Source organism: Argopecten irradians, chromosome 10 (genome assembly GCF_041381155.1).
Source record: "Argopecten irradians isolate NY chromosome 10, Ai_NY, whole genome shotgun sequence".
NCBI classification, from domain to species: domain Eukaryota; kingdom Metazoa; phylum Mollusca; class Bivalvia; order Pectinida; family Pectinidae; genus Argopecten; species Argopecten irradians.
The window spans coordinates 42,038,633-42,059,723 of NC_091143.1; the positions used below are offsets into that span (position 1 = coordinate 42,038,633).

The following is a 21,091-nucleotide window of genomic DNA, read 5'->3' on the forward strand; positions in this document are numbered from 1 at the left end:
ATCTTCTCCTTCTTACTTTGGCATTGGTGACCGGAAGTTAAATATATTGCATACAAAACTTAGACATCAATGTAGTTCCCTAAATTACGATTTGTTCAGGATAAACCTTGTGGAAACTCCATGCTGTAACTGTGGACATATTTGTGAGAGTGTACATCACTTTTTTTTCGAATGTAAAAATTATAATGTTGAAAGGAATTTGCTATTGGAAAGCCTAAATAATATGAATTTAAATGTTCTTATTGATTTAAATTTAATCTTGTTTGGAAATGAGGATCTGTCTCTGGAAACGAACACAGGCATATTTTTATATGTTCAAAACTTTATTAAATTAAGCAAAAGATTTTAATATTAGACGAATACCTTTATTGTTATACACCTATCAGTTCTTTTCGATATCTCTTTTGTGTATTTTTGTGTTATCTAGAAATCGACTTAAATCACGTTATTTTAGATATTATGGCAAGTTGGTACTAAGGCGACGATTGCTTATGGATTTGATGGAAGACCTGAACAGCTAGGAGAAAGATTTTAGGAGTGTGATGGACATTCTTTTAGAGGGAAGGCAAAGAACGAGATAATTAGTCCAACTGTTGCCGCAAATTATGATTTATTAATTAAGTATTAATTTTAGTATTACAATTATAAGACATTGTATTTTCTCCTTCTCCTTACTCCCCCTCTCTCTCTCTCTCTCTCTCTCTCTCTCTCTCTCTCTCTCTCTCTCTCTCTCTCTCTCTCCAAAGTGTTCTTATTTACTATTAATCATGTTTATATATTTCATTACTTTGCATATCATGTTTGTATTTGTTCTGTATTTTCGAAAGGGTGTCAATATAAGTTGCATAAAACTTGTACCCAATCCTTTTGTATATATTTGCAATAAAATATGATAAATCTAAAATACCTTTTATATGTTCATGTACGTACAGTTATAGTGTACATTTTTTGGCTACCTGTAAGTGGTTAACATCTCAGAATTTCAACAATACATGTATATAAATTTAGTATTATGCCTAGTCGTATAAAATGTTGAAATATTGAGAAATTATAGCGAAATCAAATTATAACCTGCTGTTTGAATAGAAGCAAACCAAAACGGACATGGAATCACAATTATCATCTCGGAATAATTTGAATGTTTGAAGCTAAGATTATGTAGATCTATTACAATGTAAAATTCTTTCAATCTCTAATGACCATTGCCGTACGCGACAGGAATATAGCGCATAAGAGAAATATAGTTTTAATCTAATCATACCTTTTGTATATATCGGTATATTAAAACAGTTAAAGTATGGGGTTGGGGGATATAGCAAGTTTGTGGTTTCCCGAGACTTGCTCCGCCTCGGGAAATAGACAAGTCTCGGAAAACCAGAAACTTGCTTTATCCCTCAACCCCATACTTTAACTGTATACTAACGGCCGAGAATATGTTTCTAATAAATAATATATTAATTGTCATTTTCAGAGCATTATCTGATGTTAGTATCAGCTGTAATCAAATGACTGCCAGTATCAAGGATACTTTATCAAAAATGGAAGAAATGAGAAAGGAGTGAGTATACTTAATTTTATTTAGCAGGTAGAATAACTTTCGTTTCTGTTCTTTTCTCCGTTCGTCCTTTCGTCTGTCGATTTGCATATGTAATCCGAGATCGATTTTAAAAGATAACCTAAAAGCAGTATACGCCATGTACATGATTTGTCCATGAATATCAGTTACCAATCAAAAATAGCGAAGGAGTATGCAAGTTCCCCTTGTCACCTGTTTATGATTTTCTAAATACATCTAGGATATCGACTTCGACTTACTTGAAGACATAACTAAGACATTTTATGTTAATATACCTCCACATTCCGATGTTTCATGAACTTAAAACTCTAATTTTTACTTTTATGAGCTGCATATACATTTTGACAAAATATATGAAAAGAAGTATCATTTAGAAAAAAAAGTGCCTGTTCAGGTAATATATCTTTCAACAATGGCATTATGCTTTACGGTGTCTCAACAGCAGGTACTCACACCATTTTGGTGACTCCAGTGTACATATCCTATGCCATAATGTTTTATGGAAAGAGAAAGAAAACGTTTTCAAGCTATATTGTTATATTCTGATGTTGAGTGTTTAACCATCAGTTAGTTATATAGAATACAAAACAACACTAAATCAAAACGGGATCAAACACTCAAGAGCTGCAAGGAACAGCCATTGGTTTGGTAATATATGTACACCCCAATATCTTTTCGCTGAGCGCTAAGCATAAGCAGAAACTAGAACTTTTACATATAATGTTGCCTTCGGGTATGTGTAAATATCATCAGGTAAAAGTTATTGCAAAATACAATTGGATGGAAAGTTTCTTTGTTAATTTTGTATAAGGTGTAATTTACCTCCAAAACTTATATATATATAATACGTACATTATCGTGTTATCTTGTTTATCGAATACCGCTAAAAATAAAGTGTTTTTGCTTTTTGTTCTAGTTGAAACATGCGCTGGAATATATGAACAGTCTGACAGTCTGTATGAACGTAATACATGTATAGATGATTCCGAGCAAAAATGCTTTCAAAATACTCTTTTACCTAAATATATATCTGTATGTATATTGTGCAGAAGTTTCATGACACTGTACAACAGACGCAATGGACTTGATGCAATCGTACAGAAACTCACAAAATTTCAAGAAAAGATTGTCAGGTAGGACATGGATATGTATATTTTTTTATTAGTTTAACGTCATATAAACAGTCAGTGTCATATACGGACTTGCCAGATTTATTAGTGGAGGAAAGCCGGAATACTCGGAGACAAACCACCGACTAACCCTACCTAATAACTGCCTCATATGAGATTCAATAACGCGACACAGCGGTAGAAGGCTTGTGGTAATATGACGGGACATCTTAACCACTCGATCGCCACGGTCCCTAAAAAGATATGTCCAATAATATAAAAAATAAATGAAAATAATTGATGACTTAGTTATGTTTTGAAAAAATACCACATCTTGATAAATTTCAGTGCATTAGCGTTAAGATTTTATCCTTGTACATATTTTACTGCTCAATGTATCAACCAGAAAATATCCAACGTTAAATTATGACCTCGCCACTAACACAAATAAATCCAAAGTCCAAGCATCTAATCGGAATATCTCCAATTCCCTTCAACAACTTACTACACTATAAAGCTAGTCGCGCTTCCAGTGAAACACTACCTTCCAATATCAAGTCCGAAAAGCCGAAGTCCCAAAAAAACAAGTCCCGTTCCCAGCGAAACACTCTAATAAAAAGCGTACTTTATCAGCCCCAATCCCTGGGGAAACACACCTGTAAAATCCAGTCAAAAAGCCCGGTACCATGGCCGCAGCCCTTTTCATACCCCTTTACTATTAGTCGCATGCATAAACATTACCTATATCTACTAAAAATAAAAACTACAAATAAAGAATCTTCCAGCATCTAAATAAAGGAATCTTAGTAAAGATGTACAGAACTACCCCTAGACTAAATATACACAGCCGAGTATCTAAATTAGGGAATCTAAGTAAAGACTTCAGAAATTTCCCCTTCACGAATTATACACTCGAGTCATCAGAAATGAAGCTTAATATAGTTTCCAAACAAAGCTAAATTAAAATTCTAGGCGATCCCTAAAACAATTATACAAATGCCATCTCTCTGAGAAGTATGTCAACGGAACCCTAAAAATACGTATATACAGGTTGCCTAGAGTTCAGGCTATTTTGCCTCCCTATACACTAGTACCACTTCTGCTTATCCAAGTGTCTAGGTTTTCCCCGAACCCAAATGGCCAGAACCGACCAATTTAACACCCTTTAATGAACATTTTACTCGGGTAGTAAAGTCATCGTCTAGACATGTACACTATGGAACTTATTTTTGACTCTTACCACGAAATGATTGAACATAACAGCTTTACCATGTTCATATGGAGTGAAATATAAAGGTATTCTGAACAAAAGGAATGCGTTGTCTGTGTGACATTATTATTTCCTTAAAGAACACATAAGGTTTGACAATAATGCAAACATTTATACTTTATACAAACAATAAGGGAAACCCTTTTTTGGTTGTTGTGTGCCATCATATATAATAAATTGCCATGTGACCTTTTCATACTTTCATTAGTACCGCAGTATGTATTATGCAAAACATTAGTTTACAGTATATTGAATTAAAGGAACGGGTCACAAAACTTTCCAGTCTTTGTTTAATTTCTATATTTATCAAATAGTCACAAAAAAACCCAGACAATAACAATTTTCCTTTAGACTTTTAACTGACAAAAATGGTCATGGCTTCACGGACAAATACCCTCATGAGCTCTGGGAACAGAAGCCCATTAATATGGGTAATATTGATAACACACCAAATTTATTTTGGAATGTAGGCACTCACGAAAATGATCAAACACTTGTTCATAAATCAGATAAGTCAGAAATATGTTGGAAGCATTTCCGGTTCATGAAAAATTCCGTAATGCGCAGGGAAGCCATGACGGGTAGTGGATTCAGGAGACTGCCACACTACAACAGTAAAGAAAACCAACAACAATATCTTAATAAAAACACTTGGAGGGAGGGAGGGTATAAAGTTTTATACTCCCTGAATATACTTTCACCTGGTCTGTCCGGCTGAGCAGAGAAAATGGAGAGTTCCATAAAGGGGAACTAACTCTCTTAACCAAAGCCTGGCCCTACTAATTAAAGCGCCGGAAAACATTCGGTTTACATTTGATAACCCAATTTAATCTGTAATTCGATTAAATTCATTTAATAATAACAAATTACCATAACGAACAACCACTGTGTCCCTTGGTTTACTTGTCAAACGTATTATTACCTTTCAATTTCAGTGAACATCAGACTCTTAGGTCACAATGGACAGAGGAGGAAATGTGGTTCAACGAATCAAACAATGCCTACGTTGATTTTTATCTCAAAGAGGATGAAAGGACCGAATTAAGAAAAAAAGCAACAGACGCATGGGAAAGAAGTAACAAGGAAAACCACGTTAGGTATATAACATATATTGTATCCAGGCAACTACATAAACAAGCATGGTTTAATTTTCTTTTTGGTAAAATGCAAAAACTATATTTGAAATAATCAAAAATGAAACAAAAATGGATAATTCATCCTTCCAGATCGTTGCTAGCAACGCGGTTGTTATGACAATCTGGCCACTCAGAGCGCGTGTTCGCCATTACCTCCGAAGACATCGCGTACACTGTACTTCATGTTCCACACTGCATAATTTTAACAATAACTAAACATCTTGAATGTTAGTAAGAATGGTAAAAATGTGTGCATGAGGTACATGTAATTATGACACCTGATATGTAGTAAGGGTTGATACTTTTCTATTCAATTTCCCAAACCTAAAACTAATTCAGCAAAATGTTTTCGGTGGATCAAGGCTTGTGGACGTGTCGAAAACTGATCGTCACAAATGTGTTTGTTCAATGGTAAGAGCAATAATGTACGTTTTGTAAAATGTTTTCAATTCATGTACCTTTAAATGTTGTTGATTAGTTCTATCTTATAGTTAGTCTAGTAAAATACCAATTTAGCTTTCTACTATCTGGAAATACTGTGTATGTAACGTTATGTATTTTACTACTCTAACATGCCCATACACTGTATAAAATTACATGTACATCCGAGTATACACAGCATAGGTATTTAACATTCTATCTATGTTATAGGAAATAACTCCTACATACTATATAAGTGTATTATATAGGGGTACTATGATGGAAAGCATTTTTGGAAGACTGCGGTATGTTTTGTTGTGTCTTCTTTTATATTGGAACTGTTGTCCTTTTTATAGTGCTTTTTCACTGAAGCACGCCGCCGAAGGCATCAAACAACATAGTAAACCCGGTCATATTATACTAACAACGGCTGAACCAGTCGTCCTACTACCTATATGCTGAACGCTACCACTTTTGTAGACTTATTTAAAAATTAGCCATTCCAACCCATCGGACAGAGATATCTGTACTTCCGGTAAGAATAAGATTTCTCTGTCTCACCCAGGGCAAAACAGTCTTAACGCGTAGAGCATATTCGTCATATGCAAATATACTAACCTGTGTAGTCAAACTGGACAATTCATATCACCTCTAACCCGGAGTTCGTACTTCACGCGCGAACTGAACTTTGACCTAACGACCATCGCAATCGGAAGTCCACATGCTTTCAAATATTTTTTTGATGTCTACTCGTGGGAATTACAGGGTAGGGAAGGGAAATTTCTGCGTCTCCGCAAGCCTCGGATTAGGCAGTCATGAATCTCTTCTTTGGGTAGAGATTTCTCTGGCATACCCTCAAGGAAGGGAAAGATCCTGCTATTCTTCTGAGATTGAAAACAGACATAAAGCAATTCTACAAAATTTATATTCATTTTAGTCATTTTCACTATTTTAGATACGTCTTTGCAGGTTTTGTCTGTTACAGCAGAAATTATAGAGAGCGAAGCGAACGGGCCGAAGGCTCATTCTATGTAAATCATCCAGTATATGTAGAGTTGGAAAACTTTCTCGCAAGACAGTATCCAAAGTCACACTCTTGCATGACTACAAAATCACACTCTCGCGTAATTCTAAACAAGTTACACTTGGAAAATTTTAAAGAAAAAAAAAAAAAAAAAAAACGTTAGTGAAAGATTAACCTTCCAATTGATTCTTACCTGAATCTAACAGTTACATTTTGTCCAGAATCTTAACTTAAAAGCCGTTTTACGTTAGCAGTTGCTTCGAAAATTTTCGCCTGGCAACGGAGAATGACGTTGAGATATATTTTGTAGCCGCAGTCACGTAATTTTGCAGAAAGTGAAAGTAGAAGTATCATATGTTCAATATTGTTTTTCTTGTTATAAACTCATTGCCAGTAATTCAGCAAACCTTTGAATCTAATAATTAATATTCTATTAATGGTTTCCAGCAGTACAGTTAATCAGGGCACACAATAAGCAATACGAACAAAACGCATATCAACATATGACTGATGGGTCAGGGGAGATTACTCTTTCGCCGTTGGAAATCCGTTATCTATATGGCATATTTCTATTAAGTGAAATAGTTTAAAAAAAGACAAGAAACGAGAGAACGGATTTACTGCTGCGCTCTCCGATAGGCTTTGCCTAAAATTATATTAAGACTTAAGGAGAAAAGCAGGCATATACAGGATGTGTATAATGGTGATAGGTGATTCAAAATTAGAGTACCTTTCCACTTATGAAGTGTCAAGTCCTGCATCTGTATGGTTTTGTTTTAGTTTGTTGTTAATATTTCAGATGTAAAAACATAACATGTAACTTTAAAGAGAACATGTATACACATGCGTAAATGTGTGAAATGCATCAATACGATTAGAAGGAAGAAAACAAACATTTTAAAGTATGGACACTTTGTATGTTGACTTATGCAATCAATAACAAGTGACTCAAGGTTGGGTTTGTCAAGGGGTAGCTATGGATTGTCCTATAAAGATTGATGATCAGGTTAACATGTGCAGTATTTGTTACAATGATATTTACCCAGTAGTGCAAGTACAGTATGAGTCATTAATGCACCTCTTCGACAAACAAATACACCGACTGAGAAGATGTGATTTTTCTCCTTTCGTCATACAACGCTAACATCAGGCCCTTAATTAATTTCATATTCATTGTTTGACAGATTCATATAATGGACATAACCTTCTTTAAAATAAATAGTGCCACTGGACAGACATTTTGAAAATAATTCATACAAAAATGATCATGAATTTCCGTGAAGGAAACAATGATTAAAACTGCAGCTGCCATCATTTAAAGTTCCCCGAGCGGTATTTGTTTACATTCGTCGTCGGAGTAGATGGTCACGTGATTTCGGTTGTCACTTGGCGTGACCTGGAAGGGTGAATTGGCTCATTGTATCAAGTCACGGCAGATTTTTTTTCATATCATCAATGCTAAAAGTACGAAACACTATTTTCCAACATTCATCAAAAGCAGGTGCCCATGAAAGGTTCGTAGATGTTTAGTTATCATCATGATTGGGATATTCTTGTTGCCTGTTTGAAGAGCAAGTAACCATATTGCAGTTAAATCAGTTTTCTAACAGCCAAATAGATGTTAATTCTGATTGTTTCGCACGCTGCTAAATTTTATCTTTCCTAAGTGCGTCGCAAAGAGTTTATGAAAAGTGCTGCGAGCAGCAAAAGAAATATGGTCAGCTGGTAAAAGCTTTACGCGTTGAGCGAGAATCAAAACGACGGTAAGTTTTGAACCTTTCTCGAAATATCTTGTTTATGTTCTCTAACATCTCCTTTTATTATGAACATTCAGTTGGAATTCATACTAACCATCATGATTTGATACTGATGATAGGCAGGTAGCTTCTTTATGTTTTCAGTCTTCAAATGTTATAAACATATATTTACATTTTGCCACTGCGACTCCCATTATTCTAATGATAATCGTGATCTGCATTATGAGCGAATAAATGCAGCCTAGACTTGGTGTAGAAATATCTACATTTAAATGTCTGGATAAATGAAAGTTAATTGATATTTTTCAATTTTTTATAGAGACCATTTTTATCATATTGAACTTGGCTGTTCAGGTTCAAAGCGGGGAATTCAAATGTTCACTTGCATCTAAATTATGGTAACGGCCGCTATTCTATTTATCTGCCACCCAGATTGCATTTATATCTCCAATAAATGCAATCTAACAATCCTTTAATTGTTAAATAATAATATATCTGCATCTTCAAACATTTGCAGTAACATTAAAACGCATGTGTCAGAGTTAGAAGCACGTTTCGACGAAACAGAGAGGTAAGTCTTTGAGTCTCATGAAGCATATTTCGTCTTGTGTTGTGACAAAATATCCAGATTTCTTATATCAATGAATTATGTGACATCAGTAAGTAAATATTCCCAAATCTGTTATAATGTTTATTAGCGTATATTTACATTATGTACATTTTACCGTACTGACTGACATTACTCTAATGGTAATCATTATCTGCATAATGAGTAGATAACTGCAGCTTAGCCTTGATTTAATAATACATATACTCATCAATGGGAATCTTATGTACTGACACCAAATAAGTCCGCGGTTGACAAATAATCCAGTCTGTTATGTTATAAAATGATAATAAAACATTTTAAACGTCTGAATTGGTATTGTATTATAGTCTTTACTTCTCGATCTAATTAAATAAATACATGTAACATTACAATTTAACTGATAATATCCTTGATTTTTCAGAAGTAATGAAGAAAACATTTATGAATTACAAAAGCAGATTCATGCATTACAAAGGTATGTTGTTGTAAGGTAATATCATTTGACAACAAATATTTTGTTGTTGTTTTCAAATTACCTAAACCAGCTGAAATAGTACATAAATATAAAAATTAATACTTAATGTTTGTATAATCAAGCCCTCTTTGTGTCTCCTTAAGTAGCATAGGAATAAACTTGATCCTTGAATAACATATTAAAAGTTTGCAATGGACATACCACTGTATTTCTAGCAAGAATTAGAAAGAAGCCACCAACCTTTAATATCACGTGTACTGCTGCATAAATGTGCAAAATGTGTTGTCTTGATGTGAGTGTCAAATCCTGATATTGTTGGTTTTTTTTTTAATTTGGAATACGTATCCAATATCAAATCGAAGTGGGGAATATCACATATGAAAATAAATTATTTCGTTGTCGTTGTTTTTACTCGTAATTAAATTGCAACCCTTTCTTTACCTGATACATATATTTTTATCTATAAAAACTAAAAGAGTGCAAAGAAAAAGAGAGTAGATATGCTGAAAAGGATGTCGCAACACAACTGTAAGTACAACAATTTCTAGAGTTCATTACGATCTCCTTTCGTATCAAATTAGATGGATTATTTCGCGGATATACTAGATTAAATTGTTAGTAAATAGTCACAATGTGCCTACAACACAGGCTATGCAAGTAGGACGTTATAATTTTACCCGCCTCCCCAATTGCATGATCGTTAAAGGCGACAAAATTTAGGATCTTATCTTTTCTCTTTATATTGTGACCGGGTGTGGTGTGTTGCTTGATGTCTTCTATACAAAGAGCAACAGTTCCACTATACAAGAAGACAACACACGAGTATACTGCAGTTTCTCAAAACACGCACCTCGCACTATGCACACTACAAACAGCATACGGAGGCCGTCCTTACATGACTCTAGCTATTAATTGTCAATTAATCAAACAAACAAACAAATAAGCTTACAACATCCATCGAGGTTCGTCGATGTACTCAATACAACTCACTACATGGATATGTAGTAACACGTTTAGGCCAATATTTCTAGGATAACCACACATCGTTTTCATGTGGTACAATGCATAATTTGATATTACAAAAATCCAAGTTTTGTTAAGTTTCAAAACCTTATATCTGTTAATGTAACATCACTTCCTTAACAAAAAAAAATATAATGCACGCCGTCGTGATACTTACTACGAAGCAGTTGTCCATCCCCGCAAACAGCAAATAGAACCTTCATGGTTAGAATTGATTCACATAGACATATTTGCATTTGTCCAACGTTGTTATCTCACCGTACACCATCGATATAGATGTTTCAATTTCACAAAATTGGATTGATACAGGTCAGTTGAATGAAACAGCAGGCATCGGCCATATAGGTCTTCTCCCTTCAAAACAACACAGTGGTAAAAGTTACATACATTCACGAACACACACAAAATAAAAATAGAATAGTAATCAAGTTTCAAATAACGAGAGATAACTTCAATATTATTATTACGTTAATAACAAAAACCTAAATAAAGTAGTAGACAACAATGATATAACTTTTTTATGAAATGCATCACATTCTTATTCAATATATCATACTGTGAATTTTCACTTTTTTTCAAAATAGGATTATAATATTCTAATTTATGAAAGGCATTCCCTTCCCTTTCTATGTCTTGTACATTTGGATTATCTATTTCCCAAAATATCCCTCAAAGAATAATTTTATGTGTCCTCTAATATCTATTATCATTTTTATTTAAATACACAAACAATCCAAATGGTGAAAAACAACTACTATGCAAGTATATTATTTGTATACGACAATATACTATTTACATTACTGTACAAATAAGTATTTATTATGTGTGAATGTTGAATATATCTGTTAGAAAAGTTAAAAAAAATAGGTGAATATGGTGGTCCTTATGCGTGAATTTTTTTTCTCGAATATTAGAATGAAACGGATTAGTCTGCCTTCTGATTATTTCATATAAGAGTTGTCTCTCTTGATATATTTATAAACTACATTGTATATATTTTTTGAGCGGATGCGACGAATGATTGAAATGTATGCAAGCGCTAATTCTGAATACATCGGTAGTTAAGTAAGAGAGGAGAGTGAGGTAATTTTGTTCTATAATATAATCAAATATAGAAATTGAATGAAAACCCTAGATATGCGAATGGGAAATATATTGTTTTTTACATGAATTACTGAATAAAGAATTAAAAAAAAAAACTAAAAAAAAAAACTTGTTTATGAAATGTAAATCATGAATTACCGTATATAAATTGAGCGTATGTTTTTATAGTATTACGGTAGGATGATCATAGTATACCACAGCAAACAATGTTGTAGGGAAAATGCGAACATAATGGAAGAAAGAAAGGCTGCTATTGAGCAAGAACTGGAAAAGGAAAGATCAAGATCGCAAGAAATTGTTCATGGCATGAAAGGAGAAATTAGCCTTCTGAGAGAAACATTAGCAAATGTAAATCAAATGATAGGAGAATTACAGAATGAAAAGGAACATCTGCTTATAAGGTATGGATATAGTTAATTAAAAATGTAATACTGAATCCTCCAATATATTTTAATATCCAATATTATTTACTTCTATTTATTCAGTTGACATTTTTGTTTCAAAACAAAACAGATTAAGCAAAACTGTTCATGGCAATCGTACTATCACAGACCTGTATGATCCTCACCGACCGACAAAGTTATCAGAGAAGTACTCGGAGCTGTACAATAACGAATGGACAGACGCTTTAGAGGAACTTGTGAAAGCCAAGATTCTACAAGGCGAAGATGATGTTTACACAAAAACACTTCATAGTATTCTTGAAGTAAGTACATAAAGTTTGGACATAGATGTGGACGTATCTCTCAAATATTACTTTGATAAAAAAAATAAATGAGTTGTTTGTTTTATAGTCTTTAAAACATTTTCATTTCGTGTTTTCGATTGCAGCAAAACTTTGTTTTGACATTGCAGTGTTTTTGACATTTTACTGAAAATAATAGATATATTTGACATCCAAGGAATTTAAGTCATTAATATGTATTTAGCAAATATATAATCATATATATGGAATGCTGTGTTTAAGTTAAGTAAAAGTCTTCATTTCACCATCACATATTGCTTATGTAAAAACACAATTCAAACGAATCTAAACACCTGTTCTGAAAAAGATAAGTGATGGAAAAACATTCAATATTGCAAAATTGTTATATCATAATTATTCATATCCAATGCATTATATCTATTTTCTTATTTATAGGAGGTATTTCGATTCTGCTGCGACACTGAGTCCAGATACGTGAAGATAAGTACACACTCATTGACATCTCTACCAGGCCCTGATCCAACTAGTAAAGACCAGGAACAGGTATGTTTGATGGGCATTGAAAGTAGGAAATAATTTTCGTTGATATGGTGATTTACGATGGTATTCGGAGAGTCACCTTTTGTTATAATTTAAATTTATACAGAACCTTTACCATGGCAAGCTTGTAAGACTACAACCTATATTAATATTAAACTAGAACACGTGGAATGAATTGAATAAGGTCGTTTATTAATTATAAACAACAGTTTATGCGTTTTTCTGTGATAAATCATCACACGACAGGTTTTACATGAAAATACCACAGTTTTAGATGGGTAACAAACTTCATCACTGTTACAATCACATGTTATAAAACCAAGAAAAGAGTATACAAAATTACAAAATTTATAATAATTGGAAAGCATGTAAAGGTGAAAGAGGTAACAGTAAATAAACATTAATTGAAATTAACACGTACGGAAGTTGAAAGGAGAAGGTAAGATGGGGAAGGCGATGGGTAACTTGATAATTCAAATTACTAGATATATACACATTTTCAGTCTTCAGCTTTAGCTACTGACTTGACAGAGCTATGTCATGCTTATATAGGAATCTAAAAATAGGCGTATATTTATGCGCAAAATGTGCGATCCAGCCTCTCCTTTCGATAACAAAATAAAACCAATATAATTGTTCATGTCTGCATGAATGACATTAAAACTAGTTTTGATTTGTATATATCTGGGCTTGTATGAATCCGTAAGTACCGGAAATTATTTTTCTATTTTGGTACGACTCAAATGTTACTTGAATGACTAAGCATACAATGAATTGTGTCATTAATTTCTATATTTATAAACATGTACACTGTGAAACGAATTCTTATTTGAATATAACTTAAATAGTTTGACCAAAAAAATTAATCAGAATCATTTTTTCGACAAGAGCATAATATATAAATATATAATAGTTGGTTGTCTATACATCTATATTTATCATTTGATTTTAATTGACGCTCTATATATAATCGTGACAAAGTTGAGATATATAATTAACAAAATATACATTTTATTTGTTATATGTTGTTCACAAATATCGATACTTTATTAAGTATAAATGTATGCCACCTATATAGTATATTTATTCCAGGTGGGTATATTCAGATTTATTTCTCATTACTTTCAAACTGATTTGTGAATGCTCAAACATATCCTTATGCTTTCATACATTTTTAATTCTGATACGACCCCGAAAATTGCATTGTAGGTGACCAAAACCGCGTATGTAGTACGTTAACGCTTATATTAGGAGGTATATGATAAAGAACTTTCGGACAGAAGACTAAAAAATGAAAAGAAAAGAGTATATGATGCAAAAACGAAAGGTTGCTTTAAAATTTGTGAATTATGATGAAATACACTCCACGATCAACTGACTCCGTATGTATAACTCTTTGAAACTTTTCCTTCATTCTTGTGTTTTCTTATTTATGCCTATATTCAAGGGTGGTGATAAACACATTGTATCACAGGCCAATTTCATAAGTGAGTTGTATTGGAAAAATCTTTGAGCGATTAGTATGCAAACATATTTACAATTGTTTCAAACAAAATAATATCATTTACAAGTTACAGTCAGGATTTTTACGAAAACACTCTTATACACATCAACTAATAGAATCGTATCATTCCATGTTGCTGAAAATCATGATCACATAGCTTTTGTTTTTTTTTGCGATTTTTCCAAAGCCTTTGATAGAGTTTGGCATAAAGGCCTCATATACAAACCCTGGATAGCTAATTATCTGTCGTGTAGAAAACAGTCTGTTTTTAATAAATACATCCATTTCTTCTTTGAAGGATATTAATGCTTGTGTACCACAGGGATCTGTCCTAGGACCTTTATTTTTTTCTTATTTATATTAATGATATTTCAACCGAACTTATTTCACTATGTCGTCACTTTGCTGACTATCATATTCTTCTTAATACTTAGATGATATTATACGTGTTGTAAATACTGATTTTAAAGCTCTAGAAATATGGTCAAATGATTGACTTATTTCCTTCAACCCGAAAAAAATCATGTTAGTATTTCTTTCAAATCTCCCTTACCAGCCACTTTTTACATTCATCAATACAGTTATAGAAATTACACAGGAGTAATTTTAAGTAGCGATGCTAAATGGTCTGAACATATAGATGAAATTATTAAGAAGGTTTCGAAATACATGTATATAGCAACCATTCGTAAATTGAAATTCCTACTAAGCAGAAAAAAAATAGAAAAAATGTATCTAATATATTTAAGACCTATCTTAGAGTATGCATGTGAAGTTTGGGATAATTGTGGTGTTGCCAATTCCGATAATCTTGAAAATGTACAACTTGATGCCGCCCGTATTATTACAGGACTACCAATATATACCAAAACAGAGTTTATTTATAAAGAAATTAGACGGCTTCCGTTATCTAAACGGAGAAAGATAAGAAAATTAACCCTCTTTTTAATATAAAACATAATATAGCTCCCTCATATTTATGTGATATCTTACCAGACAACATCGGTGTCCTGATAAACTATGACTTTAGAAATTCCCAGGAAGTGAGGCAACAACGTTATAGACTCCAACGCACATTTAACTCCTTCTTTCCTTCAACTTCTACTCTTTGGAACAATTTAGATATAGCTACTAGAAATTTTCCAATCTTAAATTCCTTCAAATCAATTATTCCTTCCAGAAACCGTGTGTTTTCTAAATTTTGGTACTATAGATGGCTTAATATTTTCCATTGTAGATTAAGAAATAAAGCAAGTACTTTTTTACGATCTTTTCATATCCAATCTTTTGCCTTCAGCACGCTGTGAATGAATGTGGATTCTCGTGCGAAGACTCTTATCACATGCCCAAAATATCGCATTATACGACAGACATTATTAAACGATATTGGTACCCCGGTGGCATCACATTAGATACATTACTAACAGGAGATGCAAATTTAGAAAATGATACTCACCTTAATATTGCAAAGGCAGTCCAAATTTATATTGACAGTACTGGCATGTTTTTTGACATTCAGAGCATACTACCAAATTCCTATATCTACTTAGTTAATTAATAAATTACATGTTATACATATGTCAACAGTATAAATCAGTTGTATCTGCTGTCTGGTGTAGTTGAATGATTTTCAAGGAAAGGAATGGCTTCGAGTGGATCTCCAGTGTAATGTTTTCTATGGAATGTGTATCATGGACAACGTTTTAAGGAAGTAATCGATCGGTGTTTCCCAGTCAGTCAGATAACTATCTACACAATTATCACGTTTACAAATAATTATAAGTTAATAAATAACAACTAACTATTTCTCCTCTCCCATACTCCTCAATCTTTCCCTTTTCTCTTTCATTCTTTTAATAGAAAATTTTGATTCATATATTTATATATGTATTGTCTTCACTGCTGTCCATTATGTATATATACATATTATGTATTCGGTAGAGGACGTCACTAAGTTGGCAAAACGTGCGTTCAATCCCAGTTGTCAATAATTTACGACAATAAAAAATGTTTAAAAACAATGATGTAGATTGGAATGGCAAAACGATGGATAACTTTAAAAAGTTCGTTTGAGATAAACATATGGCATTCCCGCGCATCTTAAAATGGGTACCGTTCCCTCCTGCAAATTCATATTTCTTTCTGCCTAAGTATATGTTCATTATGTATATTTTTCTCAAAGAATTTGAGAAAAATATTGATTGTCGATGGCAGTTTGAAAATGGGACATAAAGTTCAATATCAAGTTAAAGTCATGATAATAGCTTACAGCGATCGGCAAGGGACAAGCACTACATCAGTACTGCTCAGAATGCATGTTTTCACTTTATTTGTTTAGTGTGTAAATATTGCTTTTGTTTAATCACACCCCACAGAATGACACCACATACAGGCCCACCCTGTCAGAGTACCAAAATCAGCAGCTCGATGAACTGAGGAAGGCATGCATGTTAATGCTGATTCCAGCTGTTGAAAATGTAAGTAGTATCAATTTAGTGTTTGATATTGTTCATATTATCAAAGAAACTATATTGTGTGAAACTGAAGACAAAGTAATATTATTTAATGAAATACGTATGATATAATAATTATTAATGTGTAAGCATTATATCATATATCGTTATTAGAACAAGAATTGGCAAATGTTCAGTAATTACCATTTGTCGTTTTATTTTCTATCATTTGTAGAGATTCCTAATAAGGATGGAGGAAAAAATTGAAAATGTATTCAAAGGAGTTGGCGGAAAGATTAGATACAACGACCAATCGCCCGAGCACAATAAAAACCCATCAATCGGAGATCAATCGGCTTCTGCCACTGAGATGACGCAGACCTACGACCGACCGGCAACTCAGAACATGGATATGGATGATAAAGCTGAAGACATATCCTGTACAAGTCACAAACAAATCACTCCAGGATCATCTGATATGTTGACAAAAGATAAATTACCAGTGGATAAAAGGCAGGAGTCCAGAGGAGCTCGTGGTGAGGTCCGAATTTCCTCGCTCAAATTTACTTCAAAATTCGCCAAAACCTGCGTTAACCTATGTTGGAATATGAGAATACAAAACCCGCCAATGCATATCGATACTGAAATAAAAAAGGGCGGCAAAATAAACAAGCATATTTACAAAAACTACACACAAAAAGGAGAACGTGTTGGCTTCTTAGTGTGGCCAGCATTGTTCCGGCGCAAGTATGGCCTGTTGTTGTGCAAAGGTGTTGTTCAGCCTTTGCCCGAAAAGAAATAAATGGTACATTGTGACAGATGGCGGAATTTACAAAATGGGTTTTATGACTCAATGTAACATCAAAAGGTAAACATTACATACATTCGAAACTACAAACAATGGTTTTGAGATAATATTATGGATTCAAACTCAAATAACATTACCGAATCAACACAGACATTAGTTATGGTGTCATATTACTTTAATTCTTGAAACAGGTGATGCAATTGTAACGATTAAATATTAAATTGGCAATCCCGGATGCGCTGAGCGGTCATTATTGAAAGAATTATTACGGATGGTCTGTTGAAATATAATACATTTATTAAGTCTCATGACATCGTTTTGTTTCCTCCACTTCTTCAATTTCTTCTTCATTTCTTCTTCCAAAATTATTTCTTGTGTGGTATGTAATAAATCTCAGAGAGATGCAGGCTACTCTTATTTTTGGAATCGTCATTCAAACGATTGGTAAAAACTCAGATAATTACTTTTGAAAACCCTCATTTGCCATGGTAAAAAAGAAAAACGCTTCCGAGTGGTCTAAGCTTAGATATTGTCTAAAAAGTGATTTTAGCAAAACATAGGTTTAACTCAAGCAATTGTGTGAATCCGAGTAGTGGATTCTCACAAATGTTTGATAACAAAATTTCTTTCATAACCCGATGAATTAAAAATAAATATTGATATCAATGCATATACTTCATTTTCAAAGTACTTGGTAAAATTCTATTTTCTATGACTTATTTTAATCATTTTTATTCAGTATTTGTATACGTAATATACACACAAGAATAACAATTCGCACCAATGTCAGTGACTATTGTAATTTTCATTCTTATCAAAAACCTAATTAACCAAGTTTATATGTCTTTACGCAATGCGTTAACAAATGTAAATATTTTTTTGTATGGTTTAATATAACCTATAACCAAATTATATTACCATTGTGTTGTGTATCTTTTATATACGTGTTCTCTTATACAGGATATACCCGGTGTAATGTTCAGTTTGATTTTATACTTTTCTTACCTTAGTGTTTTGGTTGTATTAGTTTAACTTTCATTTTACAGCCAGAGTCATTTATGGACGTGCCTTGTTTGTTGGTGGAGAAAAGCCGGGGTACCCGGAGAATAACCAACAACCATCGGCTTGTTCCTGGTTAATTGATGTACACAATTTTATGTCATTTATCCATTTAATGACTGTCATAACAACCATGTGTGGTATATAATTAGATAAACATATTTATGTGTTTTATTCATACATTTTTAAACATGGATTTTTGTCGAAACTTTTGAAAATTTAAACGAATTTATGTGAAAATAAATTCATAAGGACTATTTATATCTAATTTGGAGAATGTTTGGTATTGCTCTGAAATACATAATTGGACAAGATGGAGTGATTTACTCTGGTTATGACAAATTTTCTAAACTACAAATCTTATGAACTAAAAGTTTTCTAAATTGTTTAATTACATTTCCATCTGTTTCAATGTGTTTTTCATGGATCACGTGGGTAAAATATATTTTATTTTTTTAATTAAAAAGAAAAAAATATTTCATATTTCAACTTTGCTTGCAACGAACATTTCCATTGGCTTAAAATCTACTTTATGAGCCCATAAAGGAAAATATGGCGTCGCCATTTGTAACATCGCTTCATATAGTCTGAGATAACGGCGTAATGAATTCATATCCAAAAGAGTCCCAAGGGATTCTTTTAGAGAATTGAATTATGAGTGTCAATTTGAATATATATATATATATATATACCAAGAAAAAATTACGTGTCTATGTAGAGTTGAATATATAAAAAATAAAAGTCAACGACATTCCTCTTGTACATTCACCATTTCATGATGATTTCGGTTTTTCAGGCGAACAGACAAAACGTTCGCAAACGTTTTCGTTACTGAACGCACCTCAGGTATATGTTTATTTTTCAAAGAACAAATTAATGACGTCACAAATAGCGTGACGTCACAAGGTACACACGTTTACATAACAATACTATGAAGTTGCGCCATTTTCTATTATGGCCTATTGAGAGTTGGTTTTGATACATGGTTGTGCAGGTGATCAATTTAATGTTATACCTTTATATCAATTACATTCTTCAGACACTGTTTTGTTGGAAAACAAAGAGAGCTTATAAAAATATTAAAACCAACTCTCAATATATATAGATGGAGATATAACACGATAGTCTGAGTGTACCACATCATACCTCTAAGGTTACTCTTATATCATTATCTGTATTCATATATAGAGTGTAAACTTATTTATCGGGATTATAATTATAAATATAATTGTGCATTCCAGTTTATTTTTACCCTTGTCCTTTAAAGTAAGAAATTTGTAAAAACATGAAAAAAAACATCTAGTTTAGACAATATATGATTGTGTGTACATAATGACTATTTAAATTGACCAATAGTAAATATGTTCTCTGATGTTTATTATAATGAATACAGAATATTGTACAATGTGAAACAATGAACTCTTTAATTACAATGCTTATGATCATATATATAATAAAATGCAAAGTATGTTGATAGCATTATCAGAGCTGTGTGTTTTACTTTATACGTTTTATTATTTACTAAATACGAATAAATGAGCTTTCAAATTGTTATCATGCTATTGTCTGCTTTATGTCATATTTCATAGCTAAAATGAATTCCGAATTCATCGTGATTGGTTACACTCAGTGTATGTTATTGTGAATAAGATTGAATACAAAAAACAACATAATTTCATCTTCATAATTTTGTTACTTATGCTTTTAGCTACAGCTTTGTTGATTCGTTATTTAGAAATGTATAAAGCAACACATAAATCAGGACATTAACAAGGCCTAAAACATTCATTTTAACATAAACTTGGAAATATAATGAAAAAATGAAAGATAAAAATTATTTTCTGGTTTATGTCAGAAATACTACAGATGTTACCTTATACTATTGTAAACAAGTGAAGAAATATGAAAATTGTATATTTTAATTAAAAAATATTACACTGCTGGTGCATCGCCCTCGATACTCCTCGGATTAAAATTACTGTAGTTATATACATCCCTAGATTACCTCAAACACGAAGGTACTGAACATGGCGGTGATTGAAGGCGCTTTATTCAAAACCAGCAATATATAACCCCTAGATTTCGACTCTCTTATATGCCGACATATGCTATTGGGGAGCTAAATCATCAAGTTACATGTCAATGTTCAAATATCAAATGTTTAAGCGACATATCGTAACAGTGAAATTTGCAGGAAATATAACTTTAAGGCTAATCAAACAACGATGATGGTTTGGAATTCTTTAGAATTACCTTAACAGCTTAAATTATAGACAGCTAAATAGCTGCATATGACCAGAGAGATCGAATCAATACGCATTAGAATGATATGGCGTCAAAGAATATGAGGATGAGACAAATGTATTTGACAGGAAAAAAGTATATTGAGCAGTCACCAGGTGGAGCGCTACGTTCCATTTGGTTGTTGCATTGTTAGATAAAAATCTATAGACAGGGGTAGATATCAGGTATACTTGATGCATTGTAGTTTATTGATATACACATTAAAAAACACTTAACTGCAGTAGATGACTGCTT

The 21,091-nt window shown here is 32.7% G+C and overlaps 1 protein-coding gene and 2 long non-coding RNA genes across 3 annotated transcripts; all 3 read left to right on the plus strand.

Moving 5' to 3' along the window:
• The first annotated feature begins 1,431 nt into the window (after positions 1-1,431).
• On the plus strand, positions 1,432-5,070 carry LOC138332840 (uncharacterized). Its single transcript, XR_011209884.1, has 3 exons — positions 1,432-1,558; positions 2,626-2,709; positions 4,891-5,070. It is a non-coding gene; the product is annotated as an uncharacterized lncRNA (long non-coding RNA).
• A 3,130-nt stretch (positions 5,071-8,200) lies between these two features.
• On the plus strand, positions 8,201-9,356 carry LOC138334081 (uncharacterized). Its single transcript, XR_011210070.1, has 3 exons — positions 8,201-8,298; positions 8,810-8,863; positions 9,303-9,356. It is a non-coding gene; the product is annotated as an uncharacterized lncRNA (long non-coding RNA).
• A 475-nt stretch (positions 9,357-9,831) lies between these two features.
• Positions 9,832-20,105, plus strand: LOC138332841 (uncharacterized). The gene is made up of 6 exons (XM_069280800.1): positions 9,832-9,884; positions 11,699-11,884; positions 11,997-12,189; positions 12,625-12,732; positions 16,609-16,710; positions 16,922-20,105. Exons 2-6 carry the CDS (start codon positions 11,715-11,717, stop codon positions 17,486-17,488), a joined length of 1,140 nt encoding a protein of 379 aa, XP_069136901.1. The 5' UTR covers positions 9,832-9,884; positions 11,699-11,714; the 3' UTR covers positions 17,489-20,105.
• The last annotated feature ends 986 nt before the right edge of the window (positions 20,106-21,091 follow it).